Source organism: Doryrhamphus excisus, linkage group LG11 (assembly GCF_037039965.1).
Source record: "Doryrhamphus excisus strain RoL-2023G ecotype Guam linkage group LG11, RoL_Dexc_Guam_v1.1, whole genome shotgun sequence".
Lineage (NCBI taxonomy): Eukaryota > Metazoa > Chordata > Actinopteri > Syngnathiformes > Syngnathidae > Doryrhamphus > Doryrhamphus excisus.
The window spans coordinates 20,241,287-20,266,576 of NC_136367.1; the positions used below are offsets into that span (position 1 = coordinate 20,241,287).

Genomic DNA, 25,290 nt, shown 5'->3' on the forward strand with positions numbered 1-25,290 from the left:
TTTTTTTTTCTCCCGTTCCATTCGGAGGAGAATTATTTGTGCAGTGCTGTTTGTGTTCTGAGAGATGTGTTGATGGGGTCCACAAACTGTTTTGGGGTGTGGAGATAATGGTGCTCAGACCATTAGGAAAGGTGGTTTACTATATTAGGTCCAATTTGAGAAATGAAAAAAAAGAACCTTTTCATTTTGAGGTTTGCATGGATTTTTTTTAAAGGCTAAAAAACATTTTTTCATGAATATATTAATAAATCATGCTGTTTTGTGGTTCATTGTTCTTAGTAGTAGTTGTAAAAAATAAGCATATTTAAGCAAATGGTAAATCTTTTCTATAGATTAAGTATTTCCAAGCATAAAAAACTAAAATACAAAAATAAGACATTCAGAAAACGCATTTAAAGCTGTTTTGATGATATGTGTCATGTTCAGTGAAGAGACACAAGCACCAGACAACAGGCGTTTATTGCAGGTTTAAATGATCTCACAACAGTTGACGTGTTTCATCGGGATGGCGATGGCTTTCTCTTCTTTTCGCTAATCATGGCTCCTGCTCGTCAAAGGTTGGGCTGCAGGCTTTTTGGGCGTTTTGTTTTGCAGGCCTCCACGCCTCGCTTAACACTAGTCGTGCTTGTGCGGGTGCTTTGCGTGTCTGAGTCGCCTTTGGAGATCGAACGCAGTTACGAGGCATACTGCCACCTGCAAAATTTTGTGGACCAACAAAAATTGTACAACTTTTCAATAAAAAAACAACAAAAATCATGATGCCTTGAAGAACTGATTGTGTATTACCCCGTTTATATTAAATATAAAGTCCGATCAGTGTTCAAGAATCATCCGATATCCACTCAAGCAGCATTTCTCTTTGAAAGTGCTCAGCAAAAAACCAACAGCTTTTGCAGCCCATTAGACCTCTGAGGTCACCGCTTGGCCTGACTAATGGGTCCAGGGTCACGTTGTAAGGAGATTCACAGACTGCTCAAGACATCCATTTCTTGCACTTTCATTACAATCCTGTGGCAGACTACAGATGGGCATGAGCGTCCACATCATAATTCTTGAACAGAGGTTGGCTTCATCCATCACAGCCGACTTTGAGCAGTTAAACCTGACTACGGGTATTGGGGCGTTTGAGTGATATTAGCCAGTGACCTCACTCCTCCTTTGGTGGTCGTGCTGTAATGTAATGAGATGGAAGGGAAAATATAGACCGACGGGCCATAAGTCACTCGTTAGCACTTTTCATTCAAACCGTTTGATTACCTTTTCTCCAAACGTCCTGCAACGTGCTGTTTTTAACGATTGATTCGAACTGTTCCTAAACCCGAGGGACTCTTGGTATTGCGTGTTTACCGCCAACATGCTTGAGCGGCCACAGGTGATGACGGGTTGGAGATTGAACTGGTGACAAGAACCTCATAGCACCACAGGGTGCCTTCAGAGGTAGGACAGGACAGTGGATTAAATATGAACTGATTTTAATTGTGTTGACAACCATGAGTTGCCTCCTGCAGGAATGTCATGGCATTTGGATAATAGGCTGTAAATAGGCTTTCATTTTACTTCCCTATCATTTAGAAGTGACTGGTGTTTTTATAGTAGCAAAGGTTAGTTAGCCGTTTAACTAGCCCCATCAGTTTACTCGTTCTCATTAGTCTATTCACAGTTGAAGGAAAACACCTCGTCGGTCATCGCTTTCAGCCCACGAATGCAGAGACAAGAAGAATTACTGAGCTTGTCTCTCTCCATTAGAAACAACACATTTACTCTTGTCTGCAAGGCCTTTCACTTTGATTACATATTGGCTCATTTAGTCCACCGGAATCCTATCCTATGCTGGCTAGTGTTTTTTGTTTTGTTTTGCTTGAACCTGATGGCTTTTTGGAGAAGTGGTAAATTTGGCAAAGTGGTTGTTGTGTCCCTGTGCAAGACACTTCTTTTCTGTTCTTCAGTAATCTGCAGTAGAACATAGGTAAGTTTCAGGGAAATATCAGTTCCCGACTAAAGAAGGTAGTTTTTCTTTATGTTTATGTTTTTCTTTATCTCTGCTGTGATCGTGAAGGTCTTACTTTAGCAATGCAAAGCTATTGGATTTTCCAGAAAGCTGACTGAAATATTGAGGTCAGGCTATGTAAATTCCACAGATGTTCAGTAATTCATCTTCTAGTTTGAGGACAAAGAGTACGTGGGACTCTTCTGCATTCACCTAGAGTAAATCTTCATTTAACCTGAGGCAAAACGATGCATAGCTGTCACAGCCAGCTACCCATCACACAGCAACTTAACACTCAAAAGGTAGACCTAAGAAATATACAAACATGTACCAATATGACTTTTCACATAATTAATTGCATCCAAGTAAAGCATTAATTCATTCCTGCTGGGTTGCTGCAGTGATGTCAGCCTCCCTCTGGGCTATTCTGTCTCCCTCTGATGGTCAGAGGCAGCAATCTCCAATAAAACGCCTTGTTCAGACGAAATACATAGTTGCAAAACCTTTTAATTTTAATTTTAAACTTGTATTGGTACTTCTTTGTATGTTTCTTAGGTATACCGTTTTGTGTTAAGTTGCTGTGTGATGAGTTTAGCATCCTTTGTATGAGAACACATACAAAGTGTTTTTTGTTTTGTTTTGCTTGAACCTGATGGCTTTTTGGAGAAGTGGTAAATTTGGCAAAGTGGTTGTTGTGTCCCTGTGCAAGACACTTCTTTTCTGTTCTTCAGTACTCTGCAGTAGAACATAGGTAAGTTTCAGGGAAATATCAGTTCCCGACTAAAGAAGGGAGTTTTTTTTTATGCTTTTCTTTATGTCTGCTGTTTCGTGGTTGTACATGATGCCTCCAAAACAATATGGTTCTTTTCTTTTCATTGGCTACCCAATGGTTTGTTAAGGCTGTGGGCTGCCAGGAGCATATTTCATTTTTTTTCAAGAAAATATTCAGTTTTTATTTTACAATTTCAAAACGAAAATGGTAATAGATAAATGCATACTGTAAATGAGAAAAATCATTAGTATGACCCAAAGTTTGTGATGGGGGTAAATTCACTCATCTAATTAGCATTATTACGTCACCAGGCTTAGAAATAGAAATTTACAGTGGGATACCGAACACCACCAATGCTTTCTATGCTATTAGAAGTGTATTTCCTGCAGCACAGTCACCCTGTGGCTACTTTTTTTTTTTTTACATTCCCACCCTGAAAATAATTGTATCTCCCAAAAGGGGGGCGCTGCAAAAAAAAGTTTGGGGTCCACAGTGTTAATGGGAATCCGTTTCCATCCACAGTTGGTGTTTGAAAGGGCTAATCAGTCTTGTTAAACAACCAAAGAAAGTTCAATAATTACACTAAAATAATGGCCCTGTCGTGATCATTTGTTTTGGCATCCAATTAAGTTGTTTCAGCGGCTGTCATTGCGACTGGCCGCGGTCCCTGCTGGCACAAGATTTGGCTGGTTTTACAACTATGACTACAAAGCCGACAGCTGTCTGATGAATTATGCACAGCGCAGTGTTTCAGAGATTAATACACACACCTACACAATTCCTTGCACGCTCATACCCCGGTGGTACAGTTGTGAGGGTCTGGCTTCTTTAACGACTGTGCATGTTTAGTTTATTTCTCTACTCTGTCGACTCTACGCAGCAGTTTTCCATGACTTCCTTGTAGTATTCCGTGACGATCCAATTCTCTTACCTGGCATTTCCATTAAAGCTGTAGCTTTGTAAATACCCTTTTCCTCTCATATCCTCTGCAGATTAGAAGGCTATTAAGGCCCAGCCAAATAGAAGGTGGCTAAAATATAACCAGAATCAGCCTTCTGATCCTCCTTTTCCTCCACCCAGATAATATGTATTGGAGGTCTGTGTGAAGTAAAGTTGCAGGATTATTTTCCTCTTGAATATTTGAGTCGTGAAGATGACTGATATGGACAAATATTGTGTATGAAAGTTAAAGGTCCTAACAAAAGACTCATTCTTTCATGGATTTTCAATATGTCGCTGTCATGTTATCATTCTCCGATCATCCAGCCTTCCTCCTTCTCCTTTCCTTCATCCTGCTGTCTGGACAGTGTCTGAGTTGCGACTAACTCGACCTAATTCCCTTTTTTTTTATCACTCTCAGCCATCTTTGTCACCTTCTGCTTACTTTTTCGCCAAGTTCTCGTGTTATCTCTGCTGTGATCGTGAAGGTCTTACTTTAGCAATGCAAAGCTATTGGATTTTCCAGAAAGCTGACTGAAATATTGAGGTCAGGCTATGTAAATTCCACAGATGTTCAGTAATTCATCTTCTAGTTTGAGGACAAAGAGTACGTGGGACTCCTCTGCATTCACCTAGAGTAAATCTTCATTTAACCTGAAGCAAAACGATGCATAGCTGTCACAGCCAGCTACCCATCATACAGCAACTTAACACTCAAAAGGTAGACCTAAGAAATATACAAACATGTACCAATATGACTTTTCACATAATTAATTGCATCCAAGTAAAGCATTAATTCATTCCTGCTGGGTTGCTGCAGTGATGTCAGCCTCCCTCTGGGCTATTCTGTCTCCCTCTGATGGTCAGAGGCAGCAATCTCCAATAAAACGCCTTGTTCAGACGAAATACATAGTTGCAAAACCTTTTAATTTTAATTTTAAACTTGTATTGGTACTTCTTTGTATGTTTCTTAGGTATACCGTTTTGTGTTAAGTTGCTGTGTGATGAGTTTAGCATCCTTTGTATGAGAACACAGTGAGTCAGACAAAAAATCTGAATTGGGCATCATACATAGCCCGGGACATTGACCCCGGCACCCCCCATGAATATGAATGATCCAGCCTACGATACATCAAATGTAAAAAAGAAAAACCTACATGAAATCAAAATCCTGAAATGTTTTTGCTGTGTTATGACGCTCCCTGTTGTGCTGAAACAGAACCATCTACGATGCCGAGTCCATGTCGAGACCAGTAATGAATAAAAGCTGCAGCGGGAGAGCGCTGTGCATGTCTGCGTGGAGTATTTAACTCGCTGATCAAACTACACAGCGTGGACCAGAGAGGCTTTGTCACCAGAAAAGTCAGCAAATTAAATAAACATAACGGAGTGTCCAAATGAAATCTCTGAACACAACGAAGGACCGCGTGAAGATTTTTCACCTGCTGTTTGTATTTGAAGAGGCCCTCGCTTGACTTTCATTCTCCACAGTCGATTGCTGCAGATTATTCTTTAATATGCACATTTTTCTGCAGCAGTAGCGTAAAACCCTTAGCGCACTTGTTCGTATCAGAGCGTTGACTCCGCTCGGAATGGGATAATCTCAGTGTGAAAGAAAGATTAGTCGGACGAGAGCGCCAGCTACAACTCTCCGCTGATCCCAGCCTCGGGCGCAACAGTACAGCTAATGTGAGCATAGAATTGGTTTTCATGCTACGCTGGATGAAAGTTTCAGTCCTGCACCCAACTGGATCCCGCTGTAATTAAGAATGATTGCGAAATTCTCATCGTTAGATACCTTTTAGTTTGCACCAGGCAAGCACAGATTCCGCCTTGAGTGGATTATTGTGAGATTTTTGTTGTTGTTGTCCAGTATTCGGCTGGATAGCTTTTTGTTATTAAAAAAAAAGATGAAAAAGAATAGGAATCGTGAGCAGTTTTCCCAAGGGTCTGTATTTAAATTTAACAAAGTGAATGATAAAAACACACCAAAACAATCCCACTCCCTTGAGACGACAAAATGCTCTTGTTAACACAAAGCAGCACGGCAGCCAAAACAAATGACAGCCTCTCTGCATGAAATAACACTCCTGTAGTCATCTTTACACTTGTAATACCAAATATAGTAGGCATAATATAATACATAAATAAATCATTTTAGACATAAATAAGACTCATGAAACATGGACAGGAAGTGATGTTGAGAGTTCAGAGTTGTGTTTCAGATTTAATAATGATTATTGTGCCTGTTGTGAGAGAATTCAAACCTGCAAAAATGCATTCAAGTCTGATCCTTGCATTACAGTAACACTACGGACACCTAGTGACCACTGTAGAATACCACATTTCATCAAAGTCTTTGAATGCGTCTTGTGAATGCCTCATACTGTATCTTCATTTAAGTTCTTTAGTCATTTTAATGCTTAAAAATGCCCAAATATGCATATTTTTAAACTAATATAAACCACATTCAACTACAAAATAACATGATTTATTAAGTCGTATATTTTTGAAAAAGCACAGTGGAGTGAAATGGTGATATTTGATGTCTGTAACTGAATAACTCTACATTTAAGTCTGACTATTCCTGCTTTTGTCTTTGAGATGGATGTGTTAGGTATCACTAGTCTACATCACACCAAGCTCCATGCAACTATTTCCCATGGAATCGGGGTATGCGGTAAATGGAAACAATCTATCCAATGCCAGGAACTGACAGGGTCCCAGTACGGAGCTCTGAACAAATAATAACTTTAAAATACTGCGGGGATATTACCACTCCGTCACCTTGTTGTGCTACATTTCAAATTCCTATAAAGTCAAATTCAAATAACATTTACTGTGACGGTCTCAACTGGACATTTATCTCGAGTTGGCAACAGCAGAATGAACCGCGGGACCGATGCCAGGTCTGGCTTATGCAGCCGGACGAGTTGTCCACACACAGGACACTGGATTGCATTTGTTTTGGGGAAAACACACTGGGAATGGATTGTTTGCTTTTTGATGGATTAGTATACTAGAATCAACACAGCTTGGGTCAGTATCAAACCGCTACTATAGTGGATATTATTTTTCCCAGTACGCGTGGTGGGAGAACGAAAAACTTCAAAGAGGCTCCTGTTTTCTGCCATCTGGGCCATAACAGGTAGACAATAAAATAAAAGTAAAATAAGTTTACTCCGTGTTGCTGCAAATATTAATTTGTGCTGTTTCTTGGTTGACTATGGCATATTATTGTCCAAAAAAATTCTTAAATTAAGAATTTTCAAAAAATGCTGCAGCTCCAGCTAAAACTCAACTCTGAATCCCACCACACGTCCGGAAGACATTTATTGAAAAACACACAAAAACGACTCTTATTTATGTCTTAAATCGCGGAAATTCCATTCTCGCGGTCGGGTTTGTAACCGATTAACCGTGATAAATGAGGGATTACTGTACACGCTTATGGTAAACTGTGCTAATGAGGCCCAATCAGACATTTTTTCTCTGCAGGGGGGGTCCTGTAACTCATACAAGGCCTCTCATGTGGATGGTGAGCTGGTGTGATGAATTTGGTTTTATCGCTCTCACAATCTCTCATACTGGTCACTTTAAGAACTTTAAGAACTCTCGCTTCTTTAGTGGTGCAAAAATGTGTAATTTTGTGTTGCATGCAACTAAATAACATCATTCCTGTTAACATTTTTTTTAACACATGCAGCGGGGGCTTAGATTTAAGTACCTTCAGGCGCTGCTGAAAGAGCTCCATAGTCAAGTCATGATATACATAAACTCCTTATGTTATACATTAATTAGGACGTCATCCGCTTGAATGGCAGGATATTATCCCCAAGGTAATACAATCCAAGAGTTAGCCCCCCTCTCATGAATAATCAATGAGTGGCTGTTTAATAAACATGAGGGGGTGTATAAAGCACCGCTCGGGCTGCGCTGGCCACCAGTAGTTCAGCTTGGAGAGAAGGGAGCATGTGAGGTGAGGAGGGGGGGAGTGTGTTTTCGACTGAGGGCTCAGGCACGGACACAAGCTGGGGGAGTCCAGCGTTGTCGGCCAAAGACAAACAGAGGGAATCATTCCAGAGAGAGGACGAGATCCGCTCCTCGACTCTCGCTGCCTGAGCGGCCGCAGGGGGAGCCTGCTTGGCGTGACCTCCTCCACCATGGGATGCAGCCTCTGTACCCTCCAGAAGCCCGAGGAGCATTATAAACTCCTCTATGAAGTCTGCCAGGTACTGTAATCAAACTTGCAAGGTTTGTTTTGCAAGTTGTGTATTTTATGACTGCTGCTGCCACCGCCGCTTCTTCCCACTGCATGGGAGTGGGAATAAAGTGGATCTGCTGAGCAGCCTGAACTCCGGCCACAGGGGTCATTGTGAGGTGGCGCGCTGTGCTTTAAAGGGAGAGGGTGATGAAGAGGTGACAGCTCTCTCAATGTGTCTGTGCGACCGCTGCCCACCTCCTCATTGTCACCCGAATGCTGACTCCGAGCTTTCTGCCTTTTAACCCCCGTTTGACTTTAACTTAAGTTTATATTTAACGTCAGACTTGCTTGTTTTGCACATTTTTAGTCAGCACAGAAAATACAGCGGACAAAACGGGACCCAAGAACAGGTCTCTTAATTAGATCACGGCTACTTAGTGTCTTGATAATTGACGTTCTACCTGAGACTCGACTATTTTAACCATTTTATATGTCTATAATCCGGTATTGTTTGATTGCCTTTATTAAATCCCTTAAAGGCACTCATTGAAGTCCAGTACATCGCTTCAATTTACTGGGGAATTTGTGCACATGAGCTTCCCAGCATGCCTTGCGGGTTATAACAGCTAGTATTGATTTGCATGTATGGGTTTATTTGGTCTGTGGGGTGCAGTTGCATTGTGGGGCCCATACTATGTGAGTGACGTTGGTAACATCGTGCTAGTTAGTGATATGTGAGTAAGCGTCCTGCGCAACCTAAGCTTGCCTTTCAGTGCAGTTACGTATTACGCTGACGTTATGGAATTCATCGCTTCATCTCCATAAATGATCAGCAAGCTAGGTTGAATAACGGCTTAATTATTTAGACTAAAAACACTGTACTAATTGATCATAATCATCATTATATCAGTAGTGCTGTATTAATATATCAATGTAATGTACTTACATTCAATATACTTTATTAAATACAACAATCCCTAATTTATTGTGGTTAATCGTTTCTATAACCGACCGTGATATTGCCTTATTTTGGTCATTAGAGCATAGAAAACCATGTTTGCATTACCGGTTCCATTAGTAGAGCACTCTAAACATGAAATAGCACCCCTACAGTCACCTTTACACTCATATTATCCAATTTAATAGACATAATAAGAAAAAACAAGATAAAATATAAAGAGTGATTGAAAAGTAACTCAATATTTTTATGTTCCATGATGTATGGGAATTAAATCTGTTTTCTTTCTTTGATTATTTTGTTTGAAATGGCCGCTTGAGTCCATGCAATACATTTTCTTCTCATGTTCATCCCGTAAAAATTACACTCAAACGCTTGCTCATCAATGTAACATTACTGGTCACTAATGTGGAGTGTAGAATACGATATTTCATCACAGCGTCTTAGAATGCGCCTTCTGATTGCCTTGTATTTGTATTTTACTTCATTTAGCAATTGTTTGAAAATCCTTAATTTAGGTAAAAAAATACTTAGTTAGCTTAAATGTAAATATTGTATAGACAATAGCAATGATTTCTTATGTATTATATATTATATATATTTTTTTATTAATTATTTATTAAATTAATTAATTATATATATATATTAATATATTTTTATTTATATTCTATATTTTTTATTTAATTTTTTTATATATTTTATTACCTGTCAATTCTTCTGAGTTTAAGTCAGAGTGTGAATCTCTCATATTTTAGCGACATTATTTGCTCCCAAAAGGAACCCATCCCAAAGACAAGACAAACTCTTCTAGTTCTTCTAAATGGCTTCTCAGTTCCTGTCACGTTTTCTTTGTCAAATGTAATTAAGCGCTCATGTTCCATGCTGGTTTATTCATCACACCGTGTTTGGGTTGAAGCGCCAGTGTGGTCTAATGAGTGAAAACACAGACTTGTCTTGGCAGCACAACGTATGATGCCGCCAGACTGTTACCCGGCTTCGTTGGCAGTTTCTGTTACACTTTCACATCTTTTTTTTTCTCTCCTTCTTTTCATCCCTAATGGACCCCAACCAAGCATTTTCATCCCATCAGACCAAATTGCATCCCAATTTACTTCCCAGGGTAGCGTCTGGTTTTAATGAATGTAATGATCATGCTCTCTCCTGAAAAGCCGGGGTCGGGGGCTGAAACGGGAATCTTGTTTTTGTCGGCAAATACGTAGCCGCTGAGGAAAGCGCGGCGCCTTACGGGTCTCAAAGAAAGGACGGCGCTATAATAAATGAATTATGAGCGCTAATATGGAGGTCGGAAGCCCCGCCGCTCCCCCACCCACAAGTGATCACCAATAACAGCCAAACATGACCTGTGAAGAAAACCTTTGTTTGACTCTTCGTGGGTCATAACGGAATCTAGGCAGGCAATAATCCAGAAACGGCTCATTATTCACGTCGTACAGTCTTAGTTAGCGCTCCCATTTTTCACGGAAGCGTCGTGGAAGTGATTTAACAGCCATTAGACAAGCCGGTCACCTGCCAAAACTGACACAGTAGCAAAGATGATTATTGAGTTATTTATGGTGCGCTGTGGAAGAATAATGATGTCTGGAATGTATTTTATCTGCCATAATGCGTCGTTCATGCAGAGGAATAACAAAGACGGAAAATGTCACTAATTTAGTTACAGCGGTTGGACTTGAGTCTGGCTTAAGACTAGATCAGTGCTTTGATTTGACTGTCCTGAGATTTGTTTTCATTAGCTTGATCCCGTTGCCCAGGCAACAATGTGACTCACTTAAAGAAAGATTGACATTGTCCTTCTCCAAATATCCAGTTGACGAAATAGAATGATCGGTGAAGACAGTTTTTTTTGGTTTCAACTTCACGTTCTATGATGCATTTGTGAAAATGCAATTTTAGGGGCTTAATGAGTAGGATTCGGTTCATGTTCTCTTGGCTCTGTAAAATAGACTCTGCAGTCTGATGATATTTAATGAGGTATCTTGTCTTACATTCTGTAGTCGTGCCCAAATACTCGTCTAAGCATTGCCGAGCGGGTGCTTTTAACAAAAGTCAATGCATGATACCTGAAGTGTATTTGATGCAGGATAAAAACCCTAATAACTTGATTCTATCGGATCTTACAGAACAGCTCATGTATTTAAGATGTATGGAACTCATCAATCCCAGCCATTTTTCAAAAGACAACCGGATATTTTGGATGATTTTCATTGACCTTTCCGTTCCAATTCACGTGCCAAGCCTGATGTATAAAACATCTTTGGTATTGAAAGAGATTAATTAATGTGTGCTTCCTGGGCTCTGTGTTAGTCACCCTTGAGTTTGTATTGATGAACATAGGCATTATAACGTTCAACTACTCACTAGAAATACTCACTAAATGTTGACATTGTTAAGATCTATGAAAGGCAGCAAACACGGTGTTCAAGGGAATTGTTATCCCTTTCCGTAATAACCATTAAAAACCCGAGCTTTGTCAGCCACGGGGCTCCTTTTTGAACTTGACCCTTTTGGCAGCAGGGAAGCCCACGGTGCGCTCTTGAAAGCGAAAGGTAAGCACCATGCGGAGATGCGGGTTCAAGCTGCTTTGTCAGAGACTTTCTGGAAACTCAGTTCGACAGTCCAAGTGCACTTAATCTCTGCAAAAGCACCCTGCAACGGCCGCGGCGTCGTGCTGCGCCTCATCGAGGACCCAGAGCTTAATTGGAACCCTCAGCATAAGATGACCATTGGGGTCTCTGATCCACGTTGAACTGATCCGGACTAAGTCCTTTTATTTCTTCGGTCTCCACCCACTACTTTTCCATGTACTCATCACCCCCTCCCAACTCAACTTCCCTGTCAAGGAACGTCTTTTTAAGCAGAATCAACTGATCTGCTGAGCAGAAGAAGCTCCGTCTTTGAAGCTTCCCAGGTGCCAGCGCCTCATTATCCGTATTCCTGAGTGAAGGCTACAAAGACGAGCTCGAGAAACCAACGAGTCATTTTGCCAGACGATCTCGGTTTGATATCTTGGCAGTTGAGATGGAGACATTAGTGTTAGACACAGTCAGCCATCTGCCCCCCCCCACCCCCTTGCCCCACCGTCAGAACACCACTGTCATCAAAGCAGTTACTAAAACACACACGACTCTCCGATGGATGCGGCTCTGTAATGAGGCTTGACGCCGAGGGTGACAAAGAAGGGATCACGAGCCTCGAGTGCAGCTACCGAAGCCTGACACGGTGGGTTTTTAATAACGGCTCAGATCAGCCCTGTTGTGCCGTCACATCTGTTAGACGCTGGAGCAGGTGGCTTCTGCCGTGGGGGAGCAGGAGTGGGGTCTGCATATTGTGTGTCCAAAGCAAATGACAGGAGAGATCAGAGTCCCAACGGAGACATAAAATGAGGCCGACAAACCGAAATTACAAAAACAATTTGCATTCATATTGAGCCATTTTATTTAGTAATATTTGGAGTAATATTTACGTATACTTTTTAGTCTACTGATTATTCCATCTGTATTCCCTCAAAGGGAAATGAAATTTACACTCCTAACAGGGTGCACAAACGGTCCAGGGTGTTTCTGTGCCTTGCTCAAGGGAGCATGCCAACCTCGGCTCATTATGTGTAATAAAGACCCCAAGACCAGAATGTTTACCAGCACAGGGCCGGAATAGTAAAGCGGGGGAAAATGGATGGATGGATGGATGGGCCGGCCGGAATAGTCTAATGGAAGCATGGTGAGAAACACAACGTTGGTGGTCCTCCAAAGCCCACGGCCAATCCTACAGCCGGTCTATGTGCAAAAGAACACGTGTGACGTGATGACATTTCAAGACCCAGACTGGCCGCAGACCGGCCTCAGAGGTTCTTTGTCATGTCAAACGAACTCTACGACTGCTTACATTTATTTCATGACCATTAATTGTATCATCTTGGATGAGAACCTCCCGACCTCAGCCGGAAGACTGAAGATGATCAGTTTTCCAGATGATAATGACCAAAATCATAGGAGTAGCTCATTGAATCCCATCTCCTGGAAATCTGGGAAGGGAGCTGAAAATTTGAGTTGGCAAGTGACGGCTCTAATCCTTCAGGGATTGGCCCGTATGTCAGTATCTATAAATGTTAATGAGGCGTGACCTTTCACTGGTTGGCTGATATTGCTGTTCACATGCAAATGCCACCTTCCACGTTTGTACCTCTCATATTGGAACACCGGTAATACAACATCCATCCATCCTGTTTTTATGCCGCTTATCCTCATTAGGTTCGCGGGGGTATGCTGGAGCCTATCCCAGCTGACTTTGGGCGGGGAACACTCTGGACTGGTCGGGTAATACAACAACACAGGTTATTTCTCGATTCTAGGGTGTCTCTATGGGTTCAAACTTGTCTAGCAGATGGATTTCAACTTATTCTGTCACAGGTGGTTGGATTGTTTAGATCAGGGGTCTCAAACTCGCGGCCCGCGGGTTTTGCTTTTTCTGTCATCATCCATGACTGAGATCAAAACACTGAAAAAGTGGATTTTTTTTGAAAACCTGATGCGGCCCAGCCTCACCCAGACCCTAGCTTCAGTGGCCCCCAAGTAAATTGACTTTGAGATCCCTGGTTTAGATCCACGTAAAAGAATTGTGATCAATTTCCTGTTTTCTTGTACAATGACTTACTCAGAAATTGTCGCTTCTTGCACATATCTTGACGTGTAAATTGTCTAAGTCTATATCGCCCTCGCCTTAAAAGATCAGTCAAAATGGTCGGTACTGAAAGGGTTGTCTTTTGACAAATGTCCGGCATTGAATGAGTTAATTGTCCAACTGTCCCATGCCTAAAGCCGATTAGACGTGTCTTTGAGCAAGTGATCTCAAGCATCTAGCAAGCATCTTGCTGTTTAATCTTGTAATCCACGCCGAGATCCTCCAAAGACTGCTGTACTGTCTTTGCTGTCAAAGAATCATTTGTACAGATTTAAAGACACGCTCAAAAGGTATCTCCAAACACATTTACATATCATCGACTAGTCCTTTAATGTTATTCTTTCATTCTTTGCGAGTGTGCTTTAGAGTAAAATAAAAGAGGGATTAACTGTGTTTTCCAAGATAGAAGGCCCACATTCAGGCTGCCACTCAAATGCTGCACAGTTCCACCAAATAAGCCTGCACACTCTGTCATGCCAGCCGCCATTCCCACTCTTCTGAAACACACACTTTGAAGAAAACGTTTAAGAAGTTTGCTCAGAAAGAGAAGTTAGGCTCTATATAGTGTTCACCTATAGGATAAATTTCCCAGGGTTTTCTCTTCCTGAGTATAAAAGGTTCTATTTTGCTTTTGGATCTGTTCACCAAAACACTTGGCTTTTTAATGGAGTACCTGCTTGTTTTGGACCAAACAAAATATATACCCTAGTAGCCATTATTAATGTCTTCAACTATATTATGGGTAGTTTATCCTCTCCGTTGCAGCATAAGTCACCCCTGCTGTTCTCATTATGATTCTTCACGAGAATCCAGTCTGTCTGTGCCAAGGGCAGACAAGGATTCATTTTCATTGCAGGTGCATAGACAAGCAAGGCATACACGTTTTACATAGACATACCGGGGTTCTGGGAAATGCTGTTAAATTGATATACAGGTCAAATGCATAGAGATACGGTTATGTAACATAAGGATACAGGTACTGTATTCAGAGGGATGCATGTTTGTTCTATTGAGGACCCAGTTTTGTTATACTGGGATATTGGTCTGGGGTTCTCAGGGAAGGTCTGTTTTATCTGCATATTGGTCTGTTGCATTGGGAATGCTGGTTTTTTAATTGGGATGTGTGTCTTTTCTATGGGGATACAGGTCTGTTATCTTGGGATACCGGACTGTGTCATTGGCATACATGTGTGTTGTGTACAGATTCTGGCCTATTTCTGGTCTGTTTTATCTGCATATTGGTCTGTTTTATGGGGATACAGGTCTGTTGCATTGAGGATCTGGTTTTGTTACATGGGGATACCAGTCTGCTACATGGGACACAGATCTGTTACATTGTGATACTGGTCTGTGGGTCTCAGGGAAGGTCTGTTTATCTGCATATGGGTCTGTTACTTGGGATACATGCTGGTTTGTTTATGGGGATATGTGTCTTTTCCATGGGGATACAGGTATGGGGTCCAGTATGCCAGTCCATTGGCAATCAATTACAACACCACTCCTGTGTAAATTCCTGAACTGCCACGAAGAAAGAAACAAGAGCAACCAAAGAAAGAAAAATCCAAACGTGATGTGGATCAAATTAGTATTCCTTTAAGTCGGACCATGCTGCTGTCTTGTCATTAAATTGATTTAACAGAGACCTCTTTCACAGCCAAGACCAAAGGTTGTCAGCGTCATTTCTGAAAGACGGTCATGGTTCGTTACGTCAACATGGACAACAGCTCAATCGCATCACGGAGGAAAATCCGGCCTTTGATTAAGAAGTCATTTTCCATTGGACCATTGCAGCTTTATACTTAAATAATAAGTAAATATTTGGAAACAAGTGTACTTCAACTTTAACACAGGGTCACCATAGCATAGTTCGACATCTCTCCGGCGATGAGGCACTATGTATTGTGTCAGAGGAGTGTTGTGTGTTTTTTCCCAGTGTGCCGCAAAGGACCGTTGTGTGTCAGAGGTGAGAGTCGTGAATAGAGGCCGTGGGACCCCCTCCACAGCTGGGAGGAGACTCCCCCCATTGAGAGCACTGAAGCAGAATGCTCCAGGCTCAACAGAAGAAGGGGGCTAAAGGCTTTGTCTCTGGTTCACTGCCTTCAAGTAGCTCAAGGATTCCCGGCAACCAGGTTTGACTGCTGGAGACAGCATGCAGAGGGAAGACAACACAAAAGAGCTTGTATTCCTCAGCTGATGTGCAACATCACAGCTTGCTGGGGGGCACGCATGACGATTGGGGGCTGATTTTTGGGATGGTTTATTGCAGATTCACTACAAAACCGACCAACTAAATCAATCGAGCCTCTTTTCTTTACCGGTTGTTTCTTTTCAGACGTTACATTTGAATTGTTTGAAACGGTCTGAAAGGCTGCTTGCTGATTATTCATCATGCAGCGCATTAGCTGCAAGTTATTATTTTGGAAATGTAGATGAATTGGAAGTTTTGTCAGGCACACCAAATATGACACACCGAAGGACCTGTAGTACTCCATACTTCTGTACCAGTTCCCTCGGGTATCACATCTTGTGGAAGGCAGCTTGGACTCTACTCATCTTTAACTCTTGTATTTATTAGCGTTTACGTGATAGTGTATGTAATAGATCTGTAACCGGTAACCAAACGTACAAAACACATCATGTACTTAGTACATGTTGGCCATTAATCCAATGGTTTAGTCCAATTCTACCTCAGGTACAGACAACGCCAAATTCAACCAGAATTCCCCACTCTGGGTTTTCCGGCTGTTCCTCCCAGAACAAAAATGCTACACCATGTCTTGCGTGGGTTCCTGAGCAAAGCTGCCGAAACTGGAGTTCTGGAGTTCCTGGTTCCAGGGTGCAAAAGGGAATAAGACAAGCATTAAATTCACGCTTGCATTCAATGTCGGGTCTCTGTTTAGCCTAACATGGATGTTTTGGGGGTTTAGGGACCCCGGGGTACTTGGAGCAGCGACTTGAGCTTTTGTTTTGTTGGAACTCTGTCACTATGAATTATTATATTGGTGGTTCACATCCCATCTCTGAGCTTTTTGCTTTTGCTTCATCCTCTGAGGTTAATGCATGGCACAAAATCCAGGAGGTTAAATACGGTATTTCCTAACGTTGCTTGATGAAAGACCATTCATGTCCCAATTGACTTTGATTAATTAAGAGCGGGTTCACCTTATTAAAGTTTCATTGTGTTTGGGCAGACTCTGACCCGGTAACATAACCTCATAGAGTGAGAGTTGTTACTCATTCTTTCTGTGTTTGTGGGGTTTAATACAGTACAAAAAATTGGGATACCCTTTGACCCATTGACGATTTGTGGGTTTGTTTATGTGTATGATTATAAAACGTTGAGGGTATCTGCATTACATGCATGGTACCATTGTGTATGATTAATAGCATAAGTAGCGCTACAGAAACATGCACCTTTTATTTTAGCCTAACAAGTGTTTTTTTTTTCCTGTGCTGCTTCCTCCAGGTGAATGGCAAAGACTTATCCAAAGCAACTCACGATCAGGCAGTGGAAGCCTTCCGTACCGCCAAGGATCCCATCATGGTGCAGGTTTTGCGTCGGGCGCCACTGCCCAAAGTGGTCACCCCAACCAGTGACACCCAGCTGTCCGATATCAGCACCCAAACAGAAATCACCCTCCAGCACATTATGCCTCTTGCCAAGCTGCCGCCACCCTCGCCCTCCATGACGGTGCTTGAGGAGTACCTGCTTCCAGAGGAGTAAGCTCAAAAACGAATCCTACGAAAACAGAGCTGTATGAAAACTGAGGGTCCGCGGTAGTATGGTCTTATAGAGCGTTGTAGTTTGCAGTAGTCTGAGTAGTAGCAATATTGTTGCATTGACCTATAATATACTGTACATGTAAACACCACAATATGGCAATTTATAAATAAAACACATTCTGTCCTAATAACTGTAAATGACATTTGCGGCGCCCCCTACGGGTTGTGGTCAAAATGACTTTTCTGCATTTAAAATGTCACTTAACACTCAAACACAGACAGTCTTTTCACACAGACGGTTAATTGGGAGCGTGACACCTTATCTTCTCCCCCAGCCCACGGTGCTGTGATCACACAGGATGTGTTCCTGGCTTGATGGGAACACGTACCTGTCACAGGAGTCGACGACTCCCCATGGGCACACGGGCCAATTAAATGGGGAGTTGTATTCATGGATATTAGCATATTCCCTTTGTTATCCTTCTTTGTCAGGTCCTTCAGCGTAAAGAGTCTTGCTTGGTTTTGCTCTCGCGGGCAGCAGCAGTCTGCCTTTAAGAGATTATTGTGAATTTTTTAATTGATTTTCAAGTCAAATTAATAACAGAGCATATTAATTTATGATTAGCCTCTAGGTCGCTTGTGCAGTTTTGATTCAAGTTCGATATCTACATTAAGTTCCTGTCTCGTTACATTCTCAGGTCTGGGGCAAAATTAAATTAAAATGTATTTTTATCCTTTCTTTCCTCAGGCATCCTCCTGGGCACGAATACTTTGACCCCAATGATTTCCTGGATGGCATCAATCAGGACATAGAACGGGAAGAGCTGGAATACGAGGTAAGAATCATGTTTTCCGAATGGAGATCAACAAATGCCTTGTTGTCCCATCAAGACCACGACTCGCCTTTGTGTCTCCAGTCAATGGGCCAATATGTCCGACTTATTGATGGCCTCCCTTCCTAACACAGACGCTGATACGTAGTCCTGATAGGAATCAAGTCGCCGGTTTGCTCCAGCAGATGCACAATGGCGGCATCATTACGTATTAGTGACAGGACCCAATAAGTCTTCCGAGAGTCCTGCGCTGTCGAGATGAGTAGATGCCAGATAATTAGATGGAACAGATAATAGATCAGTCGTGATGAATCAGTTGATGCACGTTAACAATGCCTGGATGAGACCATAATGTAGCTGTGGGGGTCACACACTCTTTAACCTCCACCCACCCCAGAACGCATACCGCAGAAATGAGTAATATCCATGGATGAGCGATGAGGGGAAGACCAGGGAGGTGAAGTTCAGGCTGGAACAGCGCAGATGGGGAGCAGCTAAACATGGCCGACCTGACAGTGTCCTTTTATAGGAGGCCAACAATTGTAGTGTTTCTGCAGTTGGAATCGGATCAGGTACATTAAGATTGTATAAGTTACCAATCCGCTTCAGAAGGACCGCCTCAAAGCTAAATCGAACCGAAATGGCATATTGTGGCTCGCAGCTCTTTGTTTGACAGGCGCCAATCATGGCCTATGAAAAAAAACAACTCATTACCCAATATAACATGGTTTTATCTTACAATGAACACTAAACTCATCACACAGCAACTTTGTTTGACAGGCGCCAATCATGGCCTATGAAAAAACCCAAATCACTACCCAATATAACATGGTTTTATCTTACAATGAACACTAAACTCATCACACAGCAACTTAACAATAGGTTTACCTAATAAATATACAAACTAATACCAATACGAGTTTAAAATTTTAAAGTTTTCCCATATTGAAGTTCGTCTGAGCAAAGCATTTCAGCGGCATAGAAATACGTAACTATACAACCTAATCCTTTGGTATCAAATGAGTTAAGACTGCACATCCTGGGAGCTTTTGTGTGTTGATCCCTCACGGAGGCTTATCCAGCCGCTATCTGTACCTGTATCTAGGAGATTACAGGTGTTGACAAGTGGAAGCAGGACCAAGTCCGCCTGCTGTTGGCTGCATCATTCCTCATTCTGTCAGCGGGCCTCTTAATAAGCCAATAGCTGCTCTGTGTCCAAGCGCAAGATTAATTGCAGCGATTGGGATGTCACGCTTCCACGGGGATCCCATTTCAGAGTCAACCTTCCGGACAAAAATTTCTTCTCAATGGTTCATTTAAAAAAAAAAAAAAAGTATTTGACTTCTGTGGATGTTTAACGTTAATACGTGCTAAATGTGTCTGAACAGGAGGTGGATCTGTACAGAGCCAACATCCAAGACAAGCTCGGCCTGACCATCTGTTACAGGACTGATGATGAGGATGAAGCGGGGATCTACATTAGCGAGGTATACTGACCATCGCTATCATAAATTAGACTGTGCCGATTCTCAGTCATCAAGGTCATGCTAATCCACAAAGGATGAATGGAGGCAACGGGACTCTTGGCTGAACAACTGAAGACGGTGTCAACAAACAAGAGTTGCCTCCATTTAAGCTTTGCGGAATTGACAGTGATAAACGAGGGACGACTGTATATGTTATGTGAATGTTATTAATTCTAGACCAAACTAACATTACAGAGAGAATCTTTCTTACCGGGTTATTGTTTTATTCTTACTGTAGATCGACCCAAACAGCATTGCCGCTAAAGATGGCCGAATTAGAGAAGGTGATAAAATTGTCCAGGTAAGATGTTTTCATTTTTTTATGAATCTGTGGTTCTTTAGTCGACATAATTTAATTTAATAGATATAAAAGTTATTGGTATTGACTTGAAACTTGAAAAAAAAATGACCATGTATTGACCTATGCATTTTTTATTTATTGTGTCTTTACATTGATTTCTTGGAGAGAAATATATTTTTATATTTTCCTGTCTTGTCTTGAAGATTAATGGCATCGAGATACAAAACCGTGAAGATGCAGTTATGCTGCTGACCAGTGAAGGAAACCACAACATCTCCCTCCTGCTGGCCAGACCAGAGATTCAGGTCATTTGGATCACATGGGTGGCACCTGACAATACAAAATATATATATAGTCCAACATCTAACTATGAATTACGGTCTATAAAATCTCCTATAGCTGGATGAAGGTTGGATGGATGATGACAGGAATGACTTCCTCGATGACCTCCACATGGATATGCTGGAGCAGCAGCACCATCAGGCTATGCAGTTCACCGCCAGCATGCTGCAGCAGGTACTCGCCACGCACACGTACCGTACACGCGTGTTACACACGGACACGCTTGGCGTGACGAGGCGCTGCAAATCTATTAGTCAGCTTTAAAACATTGAATGAGTCCATGCCTGAGCCAACCCCGATGATGGTTCATCTGTTAGCTGATATTCAAGTCATCGGCGTATTCATCGGCAAAGAGCGCAAAAAAAATATTCATTGGGAAAAAAATTGTTTCTTTGGAGCGATACTCCAATGGGAACTCTTGTAAAGTTTTAATCCTACAAGATATTACTTTGACATGTTTTAAATGTTCATAAAAAAATTAACCAAGGTGTGAAACAGCCACAAGAGGGCGCTATAAAGTAGTGATGACTATGGATTCTTGCGATTGGCTGGCGACCAGTCCGGGGTTCACCCCGCCTCTCATCAGCTGGGATAGGCTCCAGCATAGCCGTGACCATATTGAGGATAAGCGGCATAGAAAAAGAATGGATGGAAGTCATGGATTCAGTGGAATGAGATTGGGAGCTTGGTGAACTTGATGAGTTGCAGGCGCCGTCAGCGAAATTTAACCAGTCGATATTTGTACAGCACAACTTTATTTAGAAGCCTTTTGCGTTGCCTGTCTGTGCAGAAGAAGCACGAGGAGGACGGAGGAACCACCGACACGGCCACCCTTCTCTCCAATCACCACGAAAAGGACAGCGGAGTCGGTCGCACCGACGAGAGCACGCGCAACGATGAGAGTTCCGAGCAGGAGAACCTCGCCGATGACCAGACCACATCCTCCAACACCCTGAGCAGCTACAGAAAACTGACCTACAGCCAGGACACCCTCGGGAGCGCCGACCTCCCCTTCAGCGGCGAGTCGTTCATCTCCGCAGACTACGCCGACGCCGACTTTCTCGGCATCCCGGCGGACGAATGCGAGCGCTTCAGAGAACTGCTGGAGCTCAAGTGCCAAATGAGGAACGGTGGAATTCAGAGCCTGTACTGCCAAGGTGGCGGAGCAGAGGGTCAAGACCAGGAGGTCGTGGACAAAGATCTTGAGCTGCTCAATGAGGAGCTGCGTAACATCGAGCTGGAGTGCCTTAATATCGTCCGTGCCCACAAGATGCAGCAGCTCAGGGAGCAGTGCCGAGAATCCTGGATGCTCCACAACAGCGGCTTCCGCAACTACAACACCAGCATCGACGCACGCCGCCATGAGCTCTCAGATATCACGGAGATGCCGGAAAAGTCGGACAAAGATAGCTCCAGTGCCTACAACACCGGGGAAAGCTGCCGTAGTACGCCTCTGACTTTGGAGCTATCTCCGGACAACTCTTTGCGTCGTGGGGCGGAGAACCAGGGTCCGGCTGGACCTTCTGGCTCCACCGGCAGGCTGATCAAATCCCTCCTGTCCCCAGTCCAGGAAGCTTGTGGATCCGGTCGGAGCAAAGCCGTTTCAAAGGATGCAGATTCTCCGCAGGGAGAAAGTAAGGACAGGAAACTGGCAGAGTCCGGCAAAGCGGGGCGGAGCTTAGCTCATCCACGTTCTCCTTACAAGCACGCCCACATCCCCGCCCACGCCCAGCACTACCAGAGTTACATGCAGCTGATCCAGCAGAAATCCGCCGTAGAGTACGCCCAGAGCCAGATGAGCCTAGTCAGCATGTGCCGGGACCCCACGACCCCCAACGACCTGGTCCCCAAGATGGAGTGGAAGGTGAAGATCCGAAGCGACGGCACCCGTTACATCACCAAGCGGCCGGTTCGTGACAAACTTCTGAGGGAGCGCGCCCTCCGCATCCACGAGGAGCGCAGCGGCATGACCACGGACGACGACGCCATCAGCGAGCTGAAGATGGGCCGCTACTGGAGCAAGGAGGAGCGGAAGCAGCACGCCGTCCGCTCCAAGGAGCAGAGGCAACGCCGCGAGTTCATGAAGCAAAGTCGAGCCGATTGTCTCAAAGAGCAGGTCAGCGTGGAGGACAAAAAAGAACCCAACATCATCGAACTCAGCCACAAAAAGATGATGAAAAAGAGAAATAAGAAAATATTTGACAACTGGATGACCATCCAGGAACTGCTGACCCACGGTACCAAGTCGCCAGACGGTACTAAGGTCTACACCTCGCTCTTGTCTGTGACCACGGTCTAAGTCCGGCTCTCAGGGGGGGGCCGACTGGAGGGTGAAGAAGTGTAAATAGGACGCTACCGCAAATCTGCTTTCTTCAATGTGGAAAAATGTAAATAAGAAATAAGGAAAGACTTTTATGGAAAGTTTCCACTGCTTTGGGGAAAAGAATGATGTTTTTATTTGACTGGATATGCTTTTTGGGGGGGGGATTGGAGGCGACTTTTACCAAATGAATAACTTTTCTACTTTTCTGCTTGCTCTTTTGGATAATAAACATACTTTTTATTGGGAGTATGAAAGAAGTGCCACATGTAAACAGCCAGCATTACACTATCTTACATTATTTTGTTACTATATTGTATATCTTTTATCAGTATTTTTCTGCTTTGCATACTTTTTGGAAGACAATAGTAGAAGCGATCTTTTTCAAAAGGAGTTTTGTAAATAAGTACATGTTTGCTGCAATGTTTGAAAGGAAAACTGCACTTTGGGGGGAATATTGTCCATCATCCACAACCTTTTTATTGTCTGTGTGTTCTAAAGATATAAAAACTGATAAAACCGCCTGTAATGGCTGTTATTAAAACACCTACAAACCCCTCCCAGCAAGGTTTTATATACATGCTGAGACAATGTAGTAGAACGTAGGTAAGTTTCAGCAAAATATCAGGTACTGTGAAAAGAAAAATTTTAAGCATAAATTTCACTTCGACACAAATGTAGCGATATATATATTCAGCCAAAATATCCAAACAACTCTGCCGCAACATAACGAAAAAAAATTGTTTTACTTTAAAATAATTAATTCACAATTTACACATTTAGAACTGAATTATGTGTATTTTCCGTCAATGCAGTGAAGAAAAAAATTATAAATTTGGTAGCAAATGAGTTAATATGCAGGTCATATTGTATGTAAATTGAACGTTTTTTAGGTTTTTTTTTTCAGAAGGCTTTATAGTTGGAATGGGTGCATTCCATTACACGCATTCTTAGCTGCCTATTTTTTTATCTGTTTGTGTAGCTTTAGAACATGCAGAAAAGTGAAAAACGTATATTTGTGTCTCACATTCAGAGTGTGGATGATGGGCAATTTTTTTTTTAAGTGCAGTTTTACTTGAACTTTCATTTCCCTTAAACGGTGCTGAGTCCCAAAGTTAATACCAACAGCGATGTACCAGCTGTTACATAATGTAGAGATCGTCAAAGTGCATGTGTCTACCTTTAGGACACTATAAGCACACTTTATAGTCACTTTTTCTTCCTTAGGCCTTCATGTATTGAAGAGAATAACATCCTAATAAATCCTTAGTTAGACATAATTTGACATCCTGGAAAATGGCGGAAATAAATTATTGTTTTATATATGATGAGCATGTTTGTTGCAATTGTTTGTTATAATTGTCGAGTATATTTAGTGCTAGTCAAGAAAGCCTAACTATAATAAATAAACGCGTCCCAAAAGGTATTAAATGTGCCAAATATGGAATAACATAACTTTGCCATCATTTGGTGTTTAATGAAATAAAAATACTTTTATAATAATAAAAAAAAAATGTAAAACTCCACTCCAGTTGTTCAGATAATCTTCAGATGTGATTTGCATTTCTTCAATGATAATAATGATAATGATTTTATAGCGGTTGGTTGGTTCTGGACCCAAAGGGAATTTCAGCAATGTTGGGTTTAATATTCATAAATGGCATATTTACAAAGTGGGAAATAAGAAGCCACAAACTTACCACTTCCACACATAACGGGAGGGTACCTTTTTTTCACTCATTATGGCTACATTGAGTGCAACATAGGGTAGATGTCTCATCCATGTAACATTACTGCTACCTAGTGGCCAGAATATATTATATATATATATATTATATTTCTTTTTGACTAATAATAGTCCATACCAGGAAACAGCAATCATCGATTGCAGCAATATTGCAAGGGGTGACTCTATTATGGGAATAAAGTCAGAATATTATGAAAAGAAAACTGACAAAGATGATGAGAGAAGAAAGTGGAAGTTTTTTTTTTAAACAAAGGTAAAAATGGGGGGAAATTTCTTGCATTCTTTCATATTTCAGTAGTTCCAAAACTTTTAGACATCCCCGCTCGAAGCCCTATCACATGGCTCACATATGAATCCAATAGTAAAGTGTATAACGAATGATCATGAAAGATGATCCTTGAACAGATGGAGTCTGTCGGAGTCGCGGTGTCGCCTTGAGGGTGGCCTTCACTCATCGCTCCGTCTCCTGTGGCGCTGTCTCCATCTCCCCCTGTTTTATTATGGCATTGTCTGATTTACAAATTATTATCAATCCACTATAATATCTCACTAATAATTATATTTTTAGAATATGCTCAGGGCCAAAAAAATTAAAAAAAAACAAGAACTGCAGAACAAAAATAAAAATAAAAGACGTTTTAACTTCAAAGATCCCATTGGTTGTGCTTTGTTGACTCTTAGCAGAACAGTAACTCACAGCAGTGCATCCTCCCACTGCTTTGCAACTCTTCTCACCAAGCAGTTCCCGGGTTAGATTCCCCGATCCGCTGATTTACTGCTTGGCAGCCAATTAATTTGTTCGAAGAGTTAGGGCGCATTCCAAGTCATTGACGTTGCCAACGGCATGGCTGCGACGAGGCAAGGAATGGAACAAAAAGAGCAGACATTGAAACGTTTTTGAGGACAGTTGTTTTGGTAAAAGCAGGGGCGCCGCCAGGAA

General features: G+C 42.2%; 1 protein-coding gene across 3 annotated transcripts in view; it reads left to right on the plus strand.

Moving 5' to 3' along the window:
- Positions 1-23,791, plus strand: part of pdzrn3b (PDZ domain containing RING finger 3b) — a 77,368-nt gene extending 53,577 nt beyond the window's left edge. For 2 of the 3 annotated variants that reach the window (XM_058087861.2, XM_058087869.2), the window contains 7 exons: positions 17,025-17,278; positions 18,030-18,117; positions 19,503-19,601; positions 19,879-19,941; positions 20,145-20,246; positions 20,341-20,457; positions 21,074-23,791. In XM_058087861.2, the coding sequence (XP_057943844.2) occupies positions 17,025-17,278; positions 18,030-18,117; positions 19,503-19,601; positions 19,879-19,941; positions 20,145-20,246; positions 20,341-20,457; positions 21,074-22,582 (2,232 nt within the window). In that variant the 3' untranslated portion in view covers positions 22,583-23,791. Of the gene's footprint in view, positions 1-7,695; positions 7,931-17,024; positions 17,279-18,029; positions 18,118-19,502; positions 19,602-19,878; positions 19,942-20,144; positions 20,247-20,340; positions 20,458-21,073 lie in introns of those variants that run through there. The other variant, XM_058087879.2, reaches the window with a different exon arrangement.
- Positions 23,792-25,290: the final 1,499 nt, after the last annotated feature.